Consider the following 19,790-nt stretch of genomic DNA (forward strand, 5'->3'; position numbering starts at 1 on the left):
GCTGTGTGCTTAGCCCCCTGCTCTCCTCGGTTTATACTTAGGACTATGAGACATTGATTATTGACTATAGAGGAGGACATGTGGTCCATGAGTTAGTCCTCATCAGAGGTGGAGAGGGCCAACAACTTTAAATTCGTCTGTGTTATCATTTCAGACGATCTGTCCTCATCCAGTACTTAAGTACCTTTACAAAGAAGGCACAGCAGCACCTCTACTTCCTTAGGAGTTTGTGCCGATTCGATATGTCATCTAAAACTTTGACAGACTTCTATAGATGTGTGGTTGAGAGTATAATGACTGCTGCGGAAACTCCAAAGACCTTGAATGGAAATATAGAAACATAGAAAATAGGTGCAGGAGTAGGCCATTCGGCCCTTTGAGCCTGCACCACCATTTATTATGATCATGGCTGATCATCCAACTCAGAACCCTGCACCAGCCTTCCCTCCATACCCCCTGATCCCCGTAGCCACAAGGGCCATATCTAACTCCCTCTTAAATATAGCCAATGAACTGGCCTCAACTGTTTCCTGTGGCAGAGAATTCCACAGATTCACCACTCTCTGTGTGAAGAAGTTTTTCCTAATCTCAGTCCTAAAAGGCTTCCCCCTTATCCTCAAACTGTGACCCCTCGTTCTGGACTTTCCCAACATCGGGAACAATCTTCCTGCATCTAGCCTGTCCAATCCCTTTAGGATTTTATACGTTTCAATCAGATCCCCCCTCAATCTTCTAAATTCCAATGAGTACAAGCCTAGTTCATCCAGTCTTTCTTCATATGAAAGTCCTGCCATCCCAGGAATCAATCTGGTGAACCTTCTTTGTACTCCCTCTATGGCAAGGATGTCTTTCCTCAGATTAGGGGACCAAAACTGCACACAATACTCCAGGTGTGGTCTCACCAAGGCCTTGTACAACTGCGGTAGTACCTCCCTGCTCCTGTACTCGAATCCTCTCACTATAAATGCCAGCATACCATTCACCTTTTTCACCGCCTGCTGTACCTGCATGCCCACTTTCAATGACTGGTGTATAATGACACCCAGGTCTCGTTGCACCTCCCCTTTTCCTAATCGGCCAGCATTCAGATAATAATCTGATAATAATCAGATAATATCTACAAGAAGTAATGGATACAGCCCAGTCCATCACAGTTAAAGCCCTTCCCACCACTGAGCCAACTATATGGAGCACTATCACAAGAAAATAGCATTCATCATTAAGGACTCCACCATCCAGGCGATGCTGTCTTCTCACTACTGCCATCAGAAACAAAGTACAGGAGCCTCAGGTCCCACACCACCAGGTTCAGGAACAGTTATTACCCCTCAACCATCAGGCTTTTGAACTGTGGATAGCGTCACTCACCCCAACACTGAACTGTTTCCACAACCTATGGATTCACTTTTAAGAACTCTACAAAGATGTGTTCTCAATATTTATTACATTTTCTTTTCTTTTTTTGTATTTGCAGTTTGTTGCCTTTTGCATGTGGTTGTTTGTCTCTACTATGTGCCTGTTTTTCAATGATTCTGTTTTATTGCCCACAAGAAAATTAATCTCAGTAATATCTGGTAACGTATATGTATTTTGACAATAAATTTACTTTAAACTTTGAATAATATACTTGATCTGCACTTTGCTTTCTCTGTAACTGTACACTTTATTTTGCACTCTGTTTTAACTTATAGAACGTAAGTTTTTCACTGTATCTCAGTACACGTGACAATAATAAGCTAATTTACATGTTTATTGTATCCTTTTAAATTATTACATCACCTTCAGTACCTAATTATATATTCTGACTTTGAAAAGATCCTCAGTCTCTCAATACTGGATAATTTATATAATCTTTTGAGGATCTTCATGTATACCTGTAATTTACAGTTAACTTTCCTGTTTTGCATGTAAGAACAAATCTAATTATTTTTATCCTTTCCAGTCCTCTGAATCTGATGAGCTGAGTGGTCCTGTAACATCTGCAGAGGCCAGCACAACATCTTCTGAGTTGCTGAAGCCAACTGCTGTGACTGCCTGCCACCAAAGCCCCACCCCTGCCAGCGCTGCAAGTAAAGCTTTAGATGATCTGGATATGTTGGGGAAAACCCTCCTTCAGCAGTCCTTGCCTCCAGAATCTCAGCAGGTTAAATGGTATGACACAAGCAAAACTGGGTCAGTGTCTGTTGTGGGGAACGAAATAATTTACATTCCACCTAACTGGCGCCAACTCAAACCACAATCCATCTATTAAAGCAAGTTGTCACATGCTTCTTCTAGCTTTGGGTGTTCTAACATGCTAGACAAACTGTTTGCCCTGGTATATGGATGTGGTGACGATCTCTATGTGTTACATACTCAGTGGCCAATTTTAGGTACCTCCTGTACACATGAAGTGGCCAATGAATGTATGTGTTCTTCTGCTGCTGTTGTGCATTCAGAGATGCGTTTCTGCACTCCACTGCTGTAACATGTAGTTATTTGAGTTACTGTTGCCTTCCTGTCAGCTTTAACCAGTCTGACCTTTCTCCTTTGACCTTCTCATTAACAAGGTGTTTTTGCCCACAGAACTATCACTTACTGAATGATATTTTTTGTTTTTCACTCCATTCTCTGTAAACTCTAGGAACTATTGTGTGTGAAAGTCTCAGGAGATCAGCAGTTTCTAAGATACTCAAACCACCCCGTTTGCCACCAATAATCATTTCACAGTCAAAGTCACTTGGGTCACATTCTTTCCCCATTTTGATGTTTAGTCTGAACAACATCCGAACCTCCTGACTATGTCTGCATGATTTTATGCATTGAGTTGCTGTATTTGATGATTGATTAAGTATTTGCATTAAATTACAAGAATACCTAATAAAGTGGCCATTGAGTGTAGAATAATTACTTGTTTTAATCACAGGTCTGCTCCACCACAAAAACAAACTCTTCGAGATCTCCAGAACAAAGCTAGCACTAACTCAGCAACTGGCTTGGGCGTAGCACCACTTTTACCTGCTTCAACCAAGAGCGTCTCACCGATCTTAGCAAAACCCATCCCTCCCACAGGCCATATCCCTCAACCTGATCAACCAATGGCATTTGGGTATGGTTCTTCAATTTCTCCAGCATCTGCTGATGAGTCAAACATTGGACAGCCCGGGGTTCAGCCCAGTGCCCTAGGAGGACTCAAACCATCATCGCTGTCTCAGCAGGAAATCTCACTAACTCATGTTCTGGTACCTCTAGAATCAATTAAACCAAGTGAGTAAATAGTTCGCGCAAGTCTCTACCCAATTACACCTTTATATGGAAGAACTTAACAGATGGGGCACCACTTTGTTGGGCTCCTTTCCTCTATCTGCAACAAGCAGGATTTCCCAGTGGCCAACCATTTTAATACCAATCCCCATTCCCTTTCTGACATGTTGGTCCATAACCTCCTCTACTACCATGAAGAGGCTACTCTCAGTTTGCAACACCTCATATTCTGTCTGAGTAGCCTCCAGCCTGACAGCACAAAGACTGATTTCTCTAACATCCAGTAATTTCTCCCCTGCCCCCTTCCCTCTGTTGCCATTCTGCCTTCTAGCTCCCCTCTTAGCCCTTCTCCTCACCTGTCTAATATCTCCCTGTGGTTCCCTTCCACCTTCCCTTTCTCTCATGGTCCACTCTCCTCTCCTATCAATCTCCTTCTTTTTCAGCCTTTTACCTTCACTTTCCAGCTTCTCACTTCATCTACCCCACTCACCCACCTTCCTCCTAACCTGGTCTCATCTATCACCTTCTAGCTTGTATCTCTTCCCCTCCCTCACCCTCTTATTCTGCCTTCTTCTCCCTTCCTTTCCAGCCCTGATGAAGGGTCTTAGCTGGAAACATCGACTGTTTATATATTTCTGTAGATGTTGCCTGATCTGCTGAGTTCCTCCAGAATTCTGTGTGTTCCTCTACACATTTTGTATGTTCCTCTGGCTTTCCAACAGCTGCAGAATCTCTTGTTAATAGAGCCATGGGTTGTTTACCTGAAGAGAAAACTTTGAGTCTGTATATAATAGTGATGTTCAGGCATGTAACTGCCTCCCATACTGATTATTTTTTGCCTCACTGTTTCAATTTTACATTATTTATTTATTCACAACTTTTATATTATTTATTTATTCGCTAGGTTGTGAAACAGCCTAGAAAAACACAGAAAAGCCAGACCTCATCACTTTCTTTAGCAGTTCATCCTGGCTCCCAAATTTTGGAGCAAGTTGGTCCAAGCGTTTGGGTTCAGGTCAGGCAGGCTGAGCCAATTAAGTAGTCTCATCAAGAGTATTAATAGGGGCAGCACAATAGCATAGCTGCTACAGCACCAGTGACCCGGGTTTAATTCCTGCCATTGTCTGTAAGGAGTTTGTATGTTCTCCCTGTAACCACTTGGATTTCCTCTGGGTGCTCTGGTTTCCTCCCACATTCTAAGGATGTATGGGTTAGTAGGTTAATTGGTTACATTGGTGTAATTGGGCAGTGTGGGTTTGTTGGGCGGAAATGGTCTGTGACTGTTCTCTATCTCTATATTTTAAAAATTAAAAGTTATAGAGCAAGTAACTGCAAGAAAGTGTTTCTGCTGGTGGGTATTGATAGGATGCAGGTTAAAGGTAATTAATGAAAGAACTGAAGAGGAACTGTATTGACTTAGCATGTTGTAACTAGACTCTGCTTGAAAGAAGATTGAAAATGGGCTTCAGATGAATTTTTTTTTAATTTGGAAGGGAAATTTTTACAGGGGTTATGGAAAAGACTGGGCTAACATCGGCTAACTTTTCAGAAGTCGCACAGGCATGAAATTCCAAATTTCGGATTTCAGATCACATTATTTATCACATACATCAAAACATACAGTTTTGGGAGCCAGGATGAGCTGCTAAATAAAGTGATGAGGTCTGGCTTTTCTGTGTTTTTCTAGGCTGTTTCACAACCTTATAAAATAAGTTGCGAATAAATAAATAATATGCTAAGGATATGCTGGGTGCAGCCCGCATGTGAGTTGTGGTTTATCATTTGATGGAAGCAAATTAACTAAAAACTGCTTTGCGGAGTCCTTTATGTGTTGTTTTGTTTTGATCTGTTAATGCATGGGATTCTTGACTGTGGAGTTGATACAAGGCAGGATAGGTAGTGGTTTTAGGGTGTATAAGACCTTAAGATATACAGTACTGTGCAAAAATCTTAGACACCCTAGATTTTTTTATATAAATTTTGTTTTAGGTTTTTTGACTTCTGCATTAGTGTGTCAACAGAGAAGAACCATTTTTAGATTTTCCAGCATTCATTTTCCAAAAAATTAAATGTTGCAGAGAAATTTTTGTATTTCATTAAGGAAAGTAACATATTTAGAAATAGATCACATTTCAAATAAAATAAGTATATAGCCCAGTGTGTGATTAAAGCAAGATAACAGGATGCTAATGATGAATGACATAATGAGTTGAATGACCTGAACTGATCAACTGAAACAGAAACAGTTGTAGCAGGAACCAAACTCAAAGGTGAGGGTGGGGTAGATGGAACTGTTTAACCTTCAGATCATTAATTCTTACACCATGGCAAACATGAGCATACCACCATGACACAAGGAGGTCATCCTTCAGAAGTTTAAGGACAGACAGGAGTTTCAAGATGTGCTGTCCAAGCTCTTCTGAAAAAGCGCAAACAAATGGGCAAGATTCAAACGAGGACATGAGTTGAGAGTTAAAGGGCAAAAGTTTAGGGGTAACATGAGGGGGAACTTCTTTACTCAGAGAATGGTAGCTGTGTGGAACGAGCTTCCAGCAGAAGTGGTTGAGGCAGGTTCGATGTTGTTGTTTAAAGTTAAATTGGACAGATATATGGACAGGAAAGGAATGGAGGGTTATGGGCTAAGTGCTGGTCGGTGGGACTAGGTGAGAGTAAGAGTTCGGCACGGACTAGAAGGGCCGAGATGGCCTGTTTCCGTGCTGTAATTGTTATATGGTTATATAAGATTGACTTTCAGAAACAGGTGGTTGAGGACCAACTATGGAAACTGAGTGCACCAGACGAGAGATACGTCAAACTGACGTTTCTTCTAAATTGAAAGAAGTCCAGCATTGCTGTTAGCTCTGAACACACAAAAACCAATGAAACCAATGACGAAGACTTGTCAGAAGTGGTCTTCATGGAAGAGTTGCTGCCAAAAAGCCAGTCCTCCAAAGTAGAAACAAAGCACAAGGACTGGAGTGCTGAACGATGGTAGCAAGTGACTGATGAGTAAAAATTTGAAATTTTTGGCTCAAACAGAAGGCCGTTTGTCTGTAGAACAGCTGGAGAGGGCTACGTGGATGAGTGTTTGCAGCCAACAGTGAAGTTACAGGTTTGGGTTGCATTTCTGCAAATGGAGTTTGTGATTTGGTCAGAATTAATAGAATCGTCAGTGCTGAGAAGTGCAAGCATGTTCTCATCCATCATGCCATACCAGCAGGGAGGTGTCCCAACTTCTTTCTGCGGCAGTACAATGACCCCAAACACATAGCCAAGGTCATGAAGAACTATCTTCAGGGAAAAGAGGAACATAGAGTTCTGCAACAGATGGTGGGGCCTCTACAGAGCCCTGATCTTAACATTGAGGCTGTCTGGGATTACCAGGAGAGACAGCTGAAGTCTGCGGAAGAACTGTGGGAAGCTTTCCCAAGATATTGAAGCAATCTACAACCGATTTTCTTATAAAACCACATGACAGTGAACACAAGAAAATTGATGTAGTTTTAAAGGCAAGGGATAGTCACACCAAATATTGATTTGATTTAGTTTTTTTTTACCAATAGCTACTCTTTATAGTATTTTTTTTGATATTTAGAAACTTTTCATTTCATTATTTTTGAAAGCATCTTCACTCTACAGAATTTTTTTTACATGTGCCTAAGACTTTTGCACAATACTGCAGGAGCAGAATTAGGTCATTTGGCCCATCGATTCTGCTATGCTATTCCATCAAGGCTGATTTATTATCCCTCTCAGCCCCATTCTCCTGCCTCCCTTCTCATGATGTATGATACAGCACGAGTGGCTGTAATGTGATGTTACAACATGTAATCATTTCAATTGACATTTTGTTTCTGTCCATCACACAGGTAGTATCCTGCCCGTCACAGTATACGACAAGAATAGCTTTCGTGTTTTATTTCATTTTGCAAAGGATTCTCCATCCGGCCAGCCTGATGTTTTAGTGGTCGTTACTTCTATGATAAGTACAGCACCACAACCTGTCAAAAATATAAAATTCCAAGCTGCTGTTCCTAAGGTAAGCTGGGCAGTGTTTTATGTGACATTGTTGAAACATTATAAAAAGAAAAAAAATGGCAACTAAATTCCCATGTAGATATCCTACAGAATGTACAGTAACTGAGGGCATTGCAAGTATCTTCCTATTACCTTCATTTCCAAGCCATAATAACCAAAAGCCTAGCTGATAAGTAGCCTTTCTTCCCTAGTCTAGGGTTTCAGGAGTTTTTTGGAATGCTCCATCTGGTTTAAACTGGGATTTAACCCCAAAACCTTTTTTATTACATGTTAGAAGCATTTTTTTTTATATCATTACCCTGCATTACTGTTATGCTGGCACTAAGGCATGCCTAAGGGTAAGTTACTCTTTTTCCTCTGGTACCTCATTTAAAAACAACTGGCAAGATTTAGTGAGTTGTTGTCATCTCCGGTTTTTAAGCTACTTTTTAATTAATTAGTGTATGTGCAAGAACAATCTGGATGAACCCTGGGTGTCATAACCTATAAGGCCGTATACTAGGAGCTAGATAAACTTTATCTTGCAAGCCAACTATACAGATTATTTAACAGTTTCACTGAGCTAGTACAAGGAAAAAGCAATGACACTGCAGAATGTAATGTTACAGTCACAGAGAAAGTGCAGTACAAGCAGATAATAAGGAATATTCTCTCAATGGAATACCCTCCCTTCATCAGTGTAATTAAATAGTTTACACATCAGTGGGGATTTTTTTGACTTTGCTATTTAAGACTCAGTTGAGAATTTTTTTTCTTCTGAGGGTAGCAACTGTTTGGCATTCTCCAGATAGCTGACAAAAGTTCCTTGGTGTTAGCATATCAGATATAATAATGCCAAGAATTGTCGGTAGGCAAGAAATAACAGATCGTACACCACATAACTTTATAAAGAAAATATATTTACAAATTTTGGCTTTATCAAACAGTTTGTAGGAAGGAGAAAAGAAAAAATAAATAAAAGGGCCCAGTACAAATGGGCACATAAAGTTGCAGCTCATCTTGAGGATGTCATTTTACTCGAGCATTGGACCCACAGTCTGTGAAAACACACACCACCTTCCGAACGTCACTTGAAATTCATCTCAAATAAACGGGTGCTCTCTCAGGAGTATTGGCTCTTCCTCCTTGGAGCCATTCATTTGCACAAAGCACCTCGTGGGGGTGGGAGAGCTCCTTCCCACAGCATTCTCAGCCATCTTCTATCCTCACTGCACCTCCTGCCAAAAAGACCTATAAACCGCATTGTGTGTTACAAATCTCACTCCACCCAGTTCTCCTTAAAACCTTCTCCCAATTCCACCATCCTGATCGGCTGACACAACATTCCTAAGTTGAACATCATAACTCCTTATCTTTTAGCCAAAATCAAAACAATGTACCAGCAGAACTCATTGCTTTTACAGAACTTCTAAATGATATATCTACAGTGTAAGAGTAGAAACCTTAACCAGGGCATTACATATTTTGAAATTATACTTATTTTCCTATAAATGCTTACACAAACATGAATCTCAAAGTATCATATAGAACCAAATATGTGCTTTGATAATAAATTTACTTTTGACTTTGGAGATGTAATATAGTCAAGGCAGGGCAGACTTTTAATCTGTGAAAATGGAGTATTACTTATTTAATGATATAGTGCAGAGTGGCCCATTCAAGCCACACCACCCCAGCAACTGCTGACGAAGCCTATTAGCCCTAACCTAAATATGAGACAATTTACAATCACCATTTAACCTACCCAGTACATCTTTGGACTGTGGGAGGAAACCAGAGCACCTAGGGAAATCCCATGTATTCAACGGGCAAGATGTATAGAATCCTTACAGGTAGTACTGGAATTGAACTCTGAACTCCAGAACTGCCCAAGCTGTAATAGCATTGTGCTAACCACCACGCTTTCATGGTACTCAGTTGAACAGTCAGGAAGATTGATCTCTGGCTAACCTTGGATCAAACATGATCATATTGAGTGATGGATCAGGCTCACAGGGTTTTCCAACCAACTCCTGCTCCTGTGTCTTATCATGTGAATTACTCCTGTGTTACAGGTCATGAAAGTCAAGTTACAGCCTCCCTCTGGCACAGAACTGCCAGCATTTAACCCTATAGTCCCACCCTCAGCAATTACACAGGTCCTACTGCTAGCAAACCCACAGAAGGTAAGTCTCATTTTTGTTGATGCGTCTTTGGTCCCTATCCAGTATACAAGGCAAATGCTTTGGCACTTGTGTATCTTAGCATTTTCAAAACAGACAAAATTTCTCTGCAGAAAAATGAGTACAAAAGTATAATGGTGTATAGATATCACTGTGCCCAAATAACCATTACGTACAATCTGTGTCACAGTATATCATCATGAAGGTGCAAAGGGACTTGGGAGTCTTCATTTAGAATTCCTTAAAAGTTAACTTGCAGGTTGAGACAGCAGTAAGGAAGGCAAACACAATGTTAGCATTTATTTCAAGAGGACTAGAATATATAAGCAAAGATATAATGCTGAGGCTTCATTAGGCGTTGGTCAGATCACACTTTTGGAGTATAGTGAGCAGATAGCTAATGAATGAATGGGTCTGTACTTGCTGATTTTTTTTTTAGAATGAGGGGATCTCATGATATCTACTGAATGTTGAAAGACCTAGATAGAGTGGATGTGGAGAGGATGTTTCCTAATGTGGGCGAGTCTAAGATTAGAGGATATAGTCTCAAAATGCAAGGACGTCCCTTAAGAACAGAGATGATGAGGATTTTTTTTCAGCCAGAGGGTGATGAATCTGTGGAGTTTATTTCCACAGGCAACTGTGGATGCCAAGTCATTGGGTACATTTAAAGCAGTATTTGAGAGGTTCTTGATAAGTAGGTGCATCAAAGGTTTCGGGTTGAAAGCAGAAGAATGCGGTTGAGAGGGATAATAAGTCAGACATGATTGAATGGCAGAGCAGACTCATTGGGCCGAGTAGCCTAATTCTGTTCTTATTTCTTATGGTTTGTTCAGTTGTGGCAGTAAAATTCTGATAAATCGGAATAAATTGCAAGCAAAGTTATAAAGATGCAGACTGTCGAGCAAAATACGCAGTAGCTACTTGAAGGTTAAAGTAATGAGTCTAATGAATTGGTGTATATCGAAATATTAGATTTTATCAATTACTGTTAATATTTACAGTATTTTCTGTCCAAGCTGTCTGTGTGAGGGAACTAAAATAGCAGATTTCCCTCCTCCCATGATCCACTCTCCTCTCCTAACAGATGTTGCCTTCTTCAGCCTTCTACTTATTCCACCATTCACCTCCCAACTTATTTCATCGGAATGGTGGTGAGGGAGGAGGTCACTTGTCACACCTGCAGGGATAAGTGCCAGGAAGGAGATCAGAGAGTGGGATGTGAGTGGACAAGGGAGTTGCGCAGAGAGCAATCCCAAAACTAACCAGAGAGGAGAGGGTAGGGAAAGTTACACTCAGTGATAGGATATGGAGGCTCATGGGATTGTGGCTAAGCACAATGGGAACTCTATCCTTGTTATGGCAGTAAGATGGGGTGAGGGCAATTGTGTGGGAAATGGAGAGGAGATGTGGGTGAGGGCAGCATTGCTGATGGTGGAAGAGAAACCTTGTTCTTTGAAAAAAAAGAGGACATCTCAGATGTTCTAGAGTAGGGAAGTTTTTTCTTGAGCAGTGAAAACATGGGAGCTGAGAAAAGGGAATAGCATTTGTACAAGTGGTAAGATGAGAAGAGATATAGTCAAGATAGCTGTGAGAGTCAGTAGGTTTGTAAGTGAATAGCCTGTCTACAAAGATGGAAACAGAGGGATCGAAAAAACTCAATGACCTGACAGAGATGGACTAAGCAAATTTGAGGGCAGGGTGGAAGATGGAAGCAGGGTTGATAAAATTAATGAGCTCAGCATGGGTGCAGGAAGCAGCATCAATGTAGTGGAGGAAAAGCTGGGTAGCATTACTAGTGTAGGCTTGGAACATGGACTGTTCCACTTCGTACAACTTATCTCAGGCCACTACATCTTCACCATTTAAGCATTCCACTGAAGTACATGAATACAATTTCCAAACATGTTAAGTTTCCTGGCAGATTAGAGTTTTGTGATAGCAACAAAGCTGTTATTAGTGATGCAGGCCTCAACCCATGCTCATCTCTTTCAGTCATTTTGACTCTACACGGACTAATATTGCTGCATTGTCCTTCATTAAGAGTGAGAGTCTATTGAATGCAATGTTACATTTAGAAGTTCCCTAAAGTGTGGCTTCGTTCTTTACAGGAGAAAGTCCGATTACGATACAAGCTCACGTTTACATTGGGCGACCAAACCTTCAATGAAATGGGAGACGTGGATCAGTTCCCACCTCCAGAGTCCTGGGGGAACCTCTAACATGGACACAAAGCAACACTACACAGTACTGCTGCTCTGTCGTTTGGAGACCACCAACATTTTACTATTAGGGTGAATGAAAGGGGCGACAATAGTTTAAAAATAATTTCTGAAGCAGTCAATTTCTGATTTCTAAGGCAGATCTTACGAAACAACAAAATGGTCTGGAGTGAGACCTCAGTTCTGCTACTGAGCAGAACTTTATGATTCCCTGTTGTTAACTAGATATGTCAATATAGTCCCCTCCCTGTGTGCAATGGTGATGTCACGAGGATTCTATATAACTTTATTCAGTATGTGATAAAATTGTTAAAGTTTTATTCTAATGTTTCAATGTCTACTTTTTCCTGAGCCATTTGCCAGCTGCTGTCCACTCTCTTCTGAAGTTTATTCTGTCTGCAAGCTAAATACCCAAGTCCCAAGTCGAGGCTAGAACACAGCTGAAGGGTTCAAATCAGGCATCAGAGCTTTTCACTGGTGTGTAATCTGTTGGCTGGTCCTGGAAAATGTATCCCTGAGCAGCAACACAGCATGTTGAGGAAACCCAGCAGATCAGGCAGCATCTATGGAGAGAAATAAACAGGGCTGAGACCCTTCACCTTCTGTATAGATGCTGCCTGACTTGCTGAGTTTCCTCAGCATTTTGTGTGCACTGCTGTGGATTTCCAGTATCTGCAGATTCTCTTGTTTATGATTTAGTGCATCCCTGATATTGAGTAAATTCAGGGTCAGGACTTGTGCTCCACTATCAAAGTTTGTTGATCAAGCTTGGGCATTGGGGTAAATCTAGATGGCAGAGGAGAGGTTAGATAAAACCCAGCAAGCCCTTTTTGTGAAGTTAGACCTTGATCAAAATGGTGAGATAATGGTTTTTCATCTCGCACAGATACAGAATCAAGATTTTCTTTCTTGAGGTAATTTGTTTGTTTTTGTTTTAAGAATCTTATATGTTTGATATGCATAGTGTGGATATATGAATTACTGGTATGTACCCATTCCCAAGAAATGTTTGGATTGCAATATCTCTAACCCGATCTTACAATTCCAGTTTCCTTACTGAGAGTGTAACAGTGCAGGTTCAGCCACACAATATGTAGATATTTAATTACAACTCTGATTTAGTTACCTGAAGGAGTTTAATATGTTCACACCCACACTGTAGATATTTGTCATTTACACTGAGGGTGTTCTGTGAATGTCAGCTCAAGCTCTTCTGCTTATGTAGGTACAAATGGTCCAGCCTCTGAAGATTCAGTAGCATGCAAACTGTGGTCACATTAACGTTGCCGATTCTGGTCCAGAAGGTACATGGAACCATTTCACTGCATTTGAGATGGCAAGCATTTGGTGTTGTCTGCTTGTCAGTTCCAGCTTCTTTCTCTCTTGCAGAACTTTTGACTTATTCTGTGTACATTTCTGAAGCGTGCCTTTTTCCCCTTCTGCTCTATCTTTCCAATGTAAAAGTGGCTCAGCTAAATAATGTAACCTTGGTCCTGATTTACCACCCTGAGATGCAAACACTAAGTGCTTTCACTTTACTGGAGTGGATTCATGGAACATGGTAAAACAGAATTATAGGGGTTAGAGACTGAAAATGCTGCTTTCATCTATAAGCAGGTTATCCTCAGTTGCTGTATATATCCCTGTCTTTGTACTGTATACTGGATTCAGGCATATGCCATGAATCTGAAGTAACTGCTACTTTCTCATTTAAGGGTACTTAAATTTGGAACCAGTTTTCTTATCAACCCTACCTTTTATATAAGTTCCTGTAGAACAGGAGTTGTCAGTGAAAAATGAAATGCTGATTCTGTACCTCTGATGTGCAAAATTGTGATAAATGAGGAAAGGTTGAACCTTTAAAACCTGATTAGTGACATGCCTTACTTTTTTAATGTTCCTTAAATTTTACTTGGTGCCTGTATTTATAGTCATAGTCATATTCATAGTCATACTTTATTGATCTCTTATTACAAGAGAAAACCTGCAAATGCTGGAAATCCTAGTAACATTCACAAAATGCTGGAGGAACTCTGTAGGCCAGGCAGCATCTATGGAAAAAAAAGTAAACAGCTGACGTTTCGGGCTGAGACCTTTCATCAGGACTGGAGAAAAAAGATGAGAAGTTACAGCAAGAAGAATGGGGGAGAAGAGGAAGAAGCACAAGGTAGTCAGTGATGGGTGAAACCAGGAGATGGGGAGGGCTGAAGCTAGGAAGTCGATTGGTGAAAGAATAAAGGGCTGGAGAAGGGGGAATCTGATAGGAGAGGACAGAAGCCATGGAAGAAAGGGAAGAGGGAGGAAAACCAGAGGGTGGTGATGGGTAGGTAAGGAGATAAGATGAGAGAGGGATCTCCCTCAGGTGTTTGGCCCCATGCCCTTTCTTCCATGGCCTTCTGTCCTCTCCTGACAGATTCCCCTTTATCTCTTCCATCAATTGACTTCTCATCTCTCTACATCACCCTTCGCCCTCTCCCAGTTTCACCTATTAGCTACTACCTTTACTTCTTCCTGCCCTCCCCCCCTCCCCCCACCTTCTTACTCTGACTTCTCATCATTTTTTTTTCCAGTCCTGATGAAGGGTCTCGGCCTAAAACGTTGACTGGTTACTCTTTTCCATAGATGCTGCCTGGCCTGCTGAGTTCCTTCAGTATTTTGTGTATGTTGCCTGTATTTACTGTTTGATTACTGGATGGCCAAGAAAAGTTTCTTTGCGTCACACGCAGAATGCTGAAGGAACTTAGCAGATCAGGCAGCATCTATGGAGAGGAATGAAGAGTTGACATTTCAGGCTGAGACCCTTCATAAGAAAGGTCCAAAATGTCAACTTTTCGTTCTTCTCCATAGATACTGTCTGACCTGCTGAGTTCCTCCAGCATCTTGTGCATATTATTCTGGTTTTCCAGCATCAGCAGAATCTCTTGTGTTTATCATTTTCTTTGTCATTAAGCAAAATATTGTTATGCACAAAGTCTAAGCTTTCACCTCTTCATGCTTTTAATTATAATCAATCACTTTTGTTTTTGCTGGAGACTGGAATAATGATCACTGTTAAATTGTAGTGTGTCCAGTTATCATGCAGCTTTTTCCAGACATGAAAAATTTGACTTCTGGTTCTTAATTCCAGTTTGCTTAATTTCAGTTATCTGACAACTCTTTTTTAATAAGCAATCTCTCCTCTGTACATTTTATGTTATTTTTAATCATTCACTGTCAGCTAAATAGATTATCCAGGTTGCCTCATGAAAATTTGTGGGATCTTGTTAACTGCCACATTTCTTCACATTACAACACTGAAAATATGTTGCAAGTGCCTCATTTTGGGAATTGCCTGTGTTTCACGTTTGAGTTACTTTAACCCTTTTTAGTGTAGGGAAAGAATTACACCACAGTTTTGAGTAGACAATAATGAAATAAGGCTACAGAAAGCCTTCCTTTGCATCACCAGGAATTTTTGTCATAAAAGTGATCTGTTTCACCCCTTCCAATATCCATTGATGAAATTAGCTCAGCCTTCAAAAGGCAGAAAACTGTTTCATTGGACTTGTTTCTTGAGCATTTAACCTGTTGAGAAGAATTTCCAGAGAACCAGCAAAATCATACAATGGTTCTTTGCATTGTGAAGTCAGGTGTGAACTACACAGTCCCGCCATCCTGTGTACAAAGCTCAGATTATCTATTGGTGGGCCAGTGGTGCAAAAGAAAACATAGTTGGAGCTGCACAGAGGTTTGGTCACGACCTGCAGAAGTAAAAACGACAACATTTCACCTGTAGAATTGAAAATAAATGTTAATATCAGTAGATCGTGTGGTGGGGACAGTGTACAGCTTTATCAGGAATGGATCATGACACTCATACTGACAAACTGTACTGTAAATACCCAAAAATAGGAAAGGCATAACAGTGAGGATATGGGTGAGGCTTTTTGTGCAGAATGTATGAGAAACAAATGTCTTTTTGAGTTTAAACTCAGCCATTAGCTGGGGTCCTGTTTAATTTCCAAAATAATTTGATAGCTTAATTTAGAACGCTAGAGTTCATTACATATTTGAGAGTCACGTAGGTACTGTTGGTTGTTACTACAACTACAAACTTTGAGCAACAGTATGCCAGTGTCCATGGTAATATTTAACCAAGATTAATTTATCATTTTTAAAATACAATTATTGACAGAGGAATTTGCACAATTATTTTGATCAGAAATTGAAGATCACAGCACATCTTTGAGGCTTGTTCTTACAATATCAAGGGAAACAAAATAAAGTCTGGAGTAGATTAAAACAGTAAATGCTGAAAAAGCAATTTCATATGAGCATATTTTTTAAACTTATTTCAATAGTTCAATAGCACATGAAGAGCAAGAGCTATTTTTATGTTTCTGAACTCTTCCCTTCTGTAATTGTACCATTCTCGGTCATCAAATTGAGCCAAGTATGTTGTGAGGCAGATTCGGAAAAACAATACACTACACTGCACTAGATTGTCAGATGTTTGAGTGTGTGATGGTCCATGCAGGCAGCATCAGGAAAGTTATCATGTGCTAGTCTTTAGTGAGCAGACAGTAAGTTAACCAGTAGACCAGCCCAAAATGGCAAGGTGCTACCAGCAGCTTGGCTTACATTTCCCGAGTGGAGCCCTTGTTCTGCTAACGTCATATGTACATGGATTGTATCATGAATAAGTGCCCATGTTTTACAAGGTGGAAAACTGGAGTGTGTGTCTGTGCATTGTATGAAAAGCAGTCACTGTTAAGTGAAACATGAGACTCCCAGAAGCTACATGCACCTGCATAAGTAAATGTGTAACAAACACAAAATGCTGGAGGAATTCACCAGTCCTGATGAAGGGTTTCGGCCCAAAAGGCGGTCTGTTTATTTCATAAATGCTGAGTTCCTCCAGCATTTTGTGTGTGTTACTTTTCATTTCCAGCATTTGCACGATCTCTTAATCTTAAATAATTGTGTTCCCATGGGGCATTCCTAAAATGGAAACATGCTCTGGCCCAGTGTTTCAAGCCCCATTTACACTGTAGCACAATAAGTTTCAAAGCATTAGAGACCTGATGACTATTTACGACGTTAGCCAAGTGACTGTGTACAGGGCTGAGATATATTAATCAAATCCAACAGCTGCCTTTAAGCTTGCTTTCTGCATGGCCCAGCAAGCAATCTAAGGACTCTTACGTGTACGCACAAGAGCCATGTGCTAAGCAATTAAAGCCTAGTATAATTTTTATTTTCTTGGCAACCTGCCTGCCTGAAGCTAGTCATTCGCTACCATTGGTCTGTGGAGAATTCATGAGAAATCCATTCTACATTGTGTCTGGACTAGTCTGCAATGAAATTGGAGGAAACATCAATTTCATATGTGTGAATTTCTTTGTATATGTTACCCAAAGGGTGGGAATTCCCTCCATACTGCAATGTAAATTTAATTACCACACTGACTCTCTGAAGACACTAAATTGGACTGTGCCTGAGTCACAATGAACAGAGTAGGACTATGGCAAGTTGTTCCACCATTATTGTCCATAGGTCTTGATACCATTTAAACCCCAGGGAAGAGTGTAGAAACGTGGAAGTGATCCATCCACTGAATCCAGGAGAGGCCATCAGTTCAATGTGAGCCAGAAGTAGAAGGAATTCAGGCCTACTTCTCCAGTTATAGCTACCATCAGCCAACTTGAGTGCTGAGCAGCTGAAAAAAATGTGATATGAATCCTTCTAGCTCCTGACTTGCACAAGCAGGGACTCCATGTAGGGACACGCCTTAGGTTATGTCCCAACGTGTATATGCCCTGTTGAACCAGTCTTCAGGCCATATATTGTTTGTTACCAACTATTAGTGTGGGCATGTGGCCAAGTGGTTAAGGCATTGGACTAGCGACCTGAAGGTCATGAGTTCGAGCCCCAGCCGAGGGAACATGTTGTGTCCTTGAGCAAGGCACTTAATCACACATTGCTCTGTGACAGCACTGGTGCCAAGCTGTATGGGTCCTACTGCCCTTCCCTTGGACAACATTGGTGTCGTGGAGAGGGGAGACTTCCAGCGTGGGCAACTGCTGGTCTTCCATACAACCTTGCCCAGGCCTGCGCCCTGGAGAGTGAAGACTTCCCAGGTGCAGATCCATGGTCTCGCAAGATTAACGGATGCCTTTACTGCCAGCTATTAGTTCTCGTGAAGTCTCTGCAGCAATGTTCTCACTAAGAGGTGCCATCTGGGCTATAGTAACCTTTTTACCCCTGTCACTGAATTCACCAATGTCTAGTTAATTCAAGGATCCCTCTGACCACAGCCTTTCTTTGTTCAAAATCCAATATGCACTAAATGGGTTATACATTATTTATCAGGTGATGTGTACTCAAATAATATGCAAGGAATTGCAACCAAATGAACACCAGATGAAAAAGAAAGGTTCCTGTTCAGTGGCTTTTAACAAAACACCAGCAAAATAACTTTCCATCTTGAGGAGTATGGAGTGCTATGGTCCAGGAGCAGGTCGATGGGACTAGGTAGAATTACAGTTTGGTACACTGGATGGGCTGAACAGGACCTGTTCTGTGCTGTAGTGCTCTATCTGAACCATTGTGAAGATAATGTAACCAGTTCCTAAGGCATACTATGTTGTGCGTTGCACATTGGTGTTAACCTGAGATCCTACAAACACCATTCTTCACTGTTTTTCCTCTTTTTTTTGGACCTTTGGACCTCTGATAGGAATAGATTCTTGACCCACAGATGCTCATAGAATCCTTTAAGGTTAATGCCTTGGAATGCACTGAAGATACAAATTTAATTGTAATAATGATCATCAACCAGGAGAGAATTATCTGTCTGGTACGTAACCAAGCGATGCCTTTCTTTCCAGTAGAGAGACATATCCAATACTTTCAAAGTGCAGGACTTACCCAGGTTGTGTAGGGTCTGCCTCAGAAAGTGAAAATGCTTTTAGTTTGACTGCAGATATGCTGATTCCTTTTTAATGTTGCACATCCACTTGTTCCACTAATCCCTTGCTTGGGGTCTGTAGAACTAACTTGTGTATATATTTATATGGTCTTTCAGAATTATGTACATTAGAGCAAAGATGTATTTATGGGAAATTATGTTTTCTTTTCAGGATTGAGTCGCAGTGATGTGCTCTGGGCCTGCTGTTCTTTATGTATATTTTTCAATAAATTGCTCAAAGTCAGTCTTATTTATATTTTTTTATTGTACTTAAAGGGTCTGGGAGCCCAGTTCATTGAAATGTGAATCTTAAAATACAGGAAAGAGGCATTTCTAAAGGGGATGTGAACTCAGATGTGAAAAGCTTCTGTATTCTTAGTACCACTATTGAATCAAGATTGAAGGACTTTAGCGGTAGCATAACAGTTAGTGTAACACTATTACAGATAGAGGTGTTTTGGAGTTCCATTCCAGCGCCTTCTGTAAGGAGTTTGTATATTCTCACTGTGAACATATGGGTTTCCTCCAGGCACTCCAGTTTTCTCCCATGGCCCAGAAATACTGGTTAATTTTGGTCATTATAAATTGTTCTGTGGTTGGTGTAGGGTTACCAGTTGGGTGGCTCAGCAGCGTAGCTCGTTGGACCTGAAGGGCCTGTTCTGCACTGTATCTCTAAATAAGATAAGAATATAACTGGTGCTTGTTGGGAGGATGCTCACATTGACACCTGAGATGCACCACCTTCTATTTCTCACCATCACACCACTTATTGTTCCCACTCAAAGAGAAATTTGTATTTTATTCTGGCCCAAATGTTTCAATACCATTTGATTACTCCATCTAGCTGATCTAGATTGTACACAGTTAAATGAAATATCTCAAATAAAAGCAGAAATAGTTAGAAACACTCTGGAGACAACATCTGTGGAAAGGGGAACTAAGTTGTCAAAAAGTCTCATCATGAAACATTGTGTCTTCTAAGTGCTAAAAATTGACTGGAGCCTGCTAGTGAACCCACAGGAGGTTGGCATGCTGCTGGCTATCTCTTCAACAAACTTCCTTCATTCTCAGCAACAGAAAATAATGCCATTTTACAAGGGTAAATTGGCTTCAGAGCAAACCATTCGATGTACAAAGTGACTCATTATGTTCACCCTACAGAACATCAGCTCCACA

At 40.7% G+C, this 19,790-nt stretch overlaps 1 protein-coding gene across 1 annotated transcript in view; it reads left to right on the forward strand.

Moving 5' to 3' along the window:
* The window catches only part of gga1 (golgi-associated, gamma adaptin ear containing, ARF binding protein 1), a 71,811-nt gene extending 52,933 nt beyond the window's left edge, over positions 1–18,878 (forward strand). Inside the window, exons 13-17 of the mRNA XM_063062344.1 lie at positions 1,943–2,151; positions 2,906–3,246; positions 7,113–7,282; positions 9,336–9,446; positions 11,555–18,878. Coding sequence (XP_062918414.1) covers positions 1,943–2,151; positions 2,906–3,246; positions 7,113–7,282; positions 9,336–9,446; positions 11,555–11,665 — 942 coding nt within the window. The 3' untranslated portion in view covers positions 11,666–18,878. The remainder of the gene's footprint in view (positions 1–1,942; positions 2,152–2,905; positions 3,247–7,112; positions 7,283–9,335; positions 9,447–11,554) is intronic.
* Positions 18,879–19,790: the final 912 nt, after the last annotated feature.

This window comes from Mobula hypostoma, chromosome 11 (genome assembly GCF_963921235.1).
Source record: "Mobula hypostoma chromosome 11, sMobHyp1.1, whole genome shotgun sequence".
NCBI classification, from domain to species: domain Eukaryota; kingdom Metazoa; phylum Chordata; class Chondrichthyes; order Myliobatiformes; family Myliobatidae; genus Mobula; species Mobula hypostoma.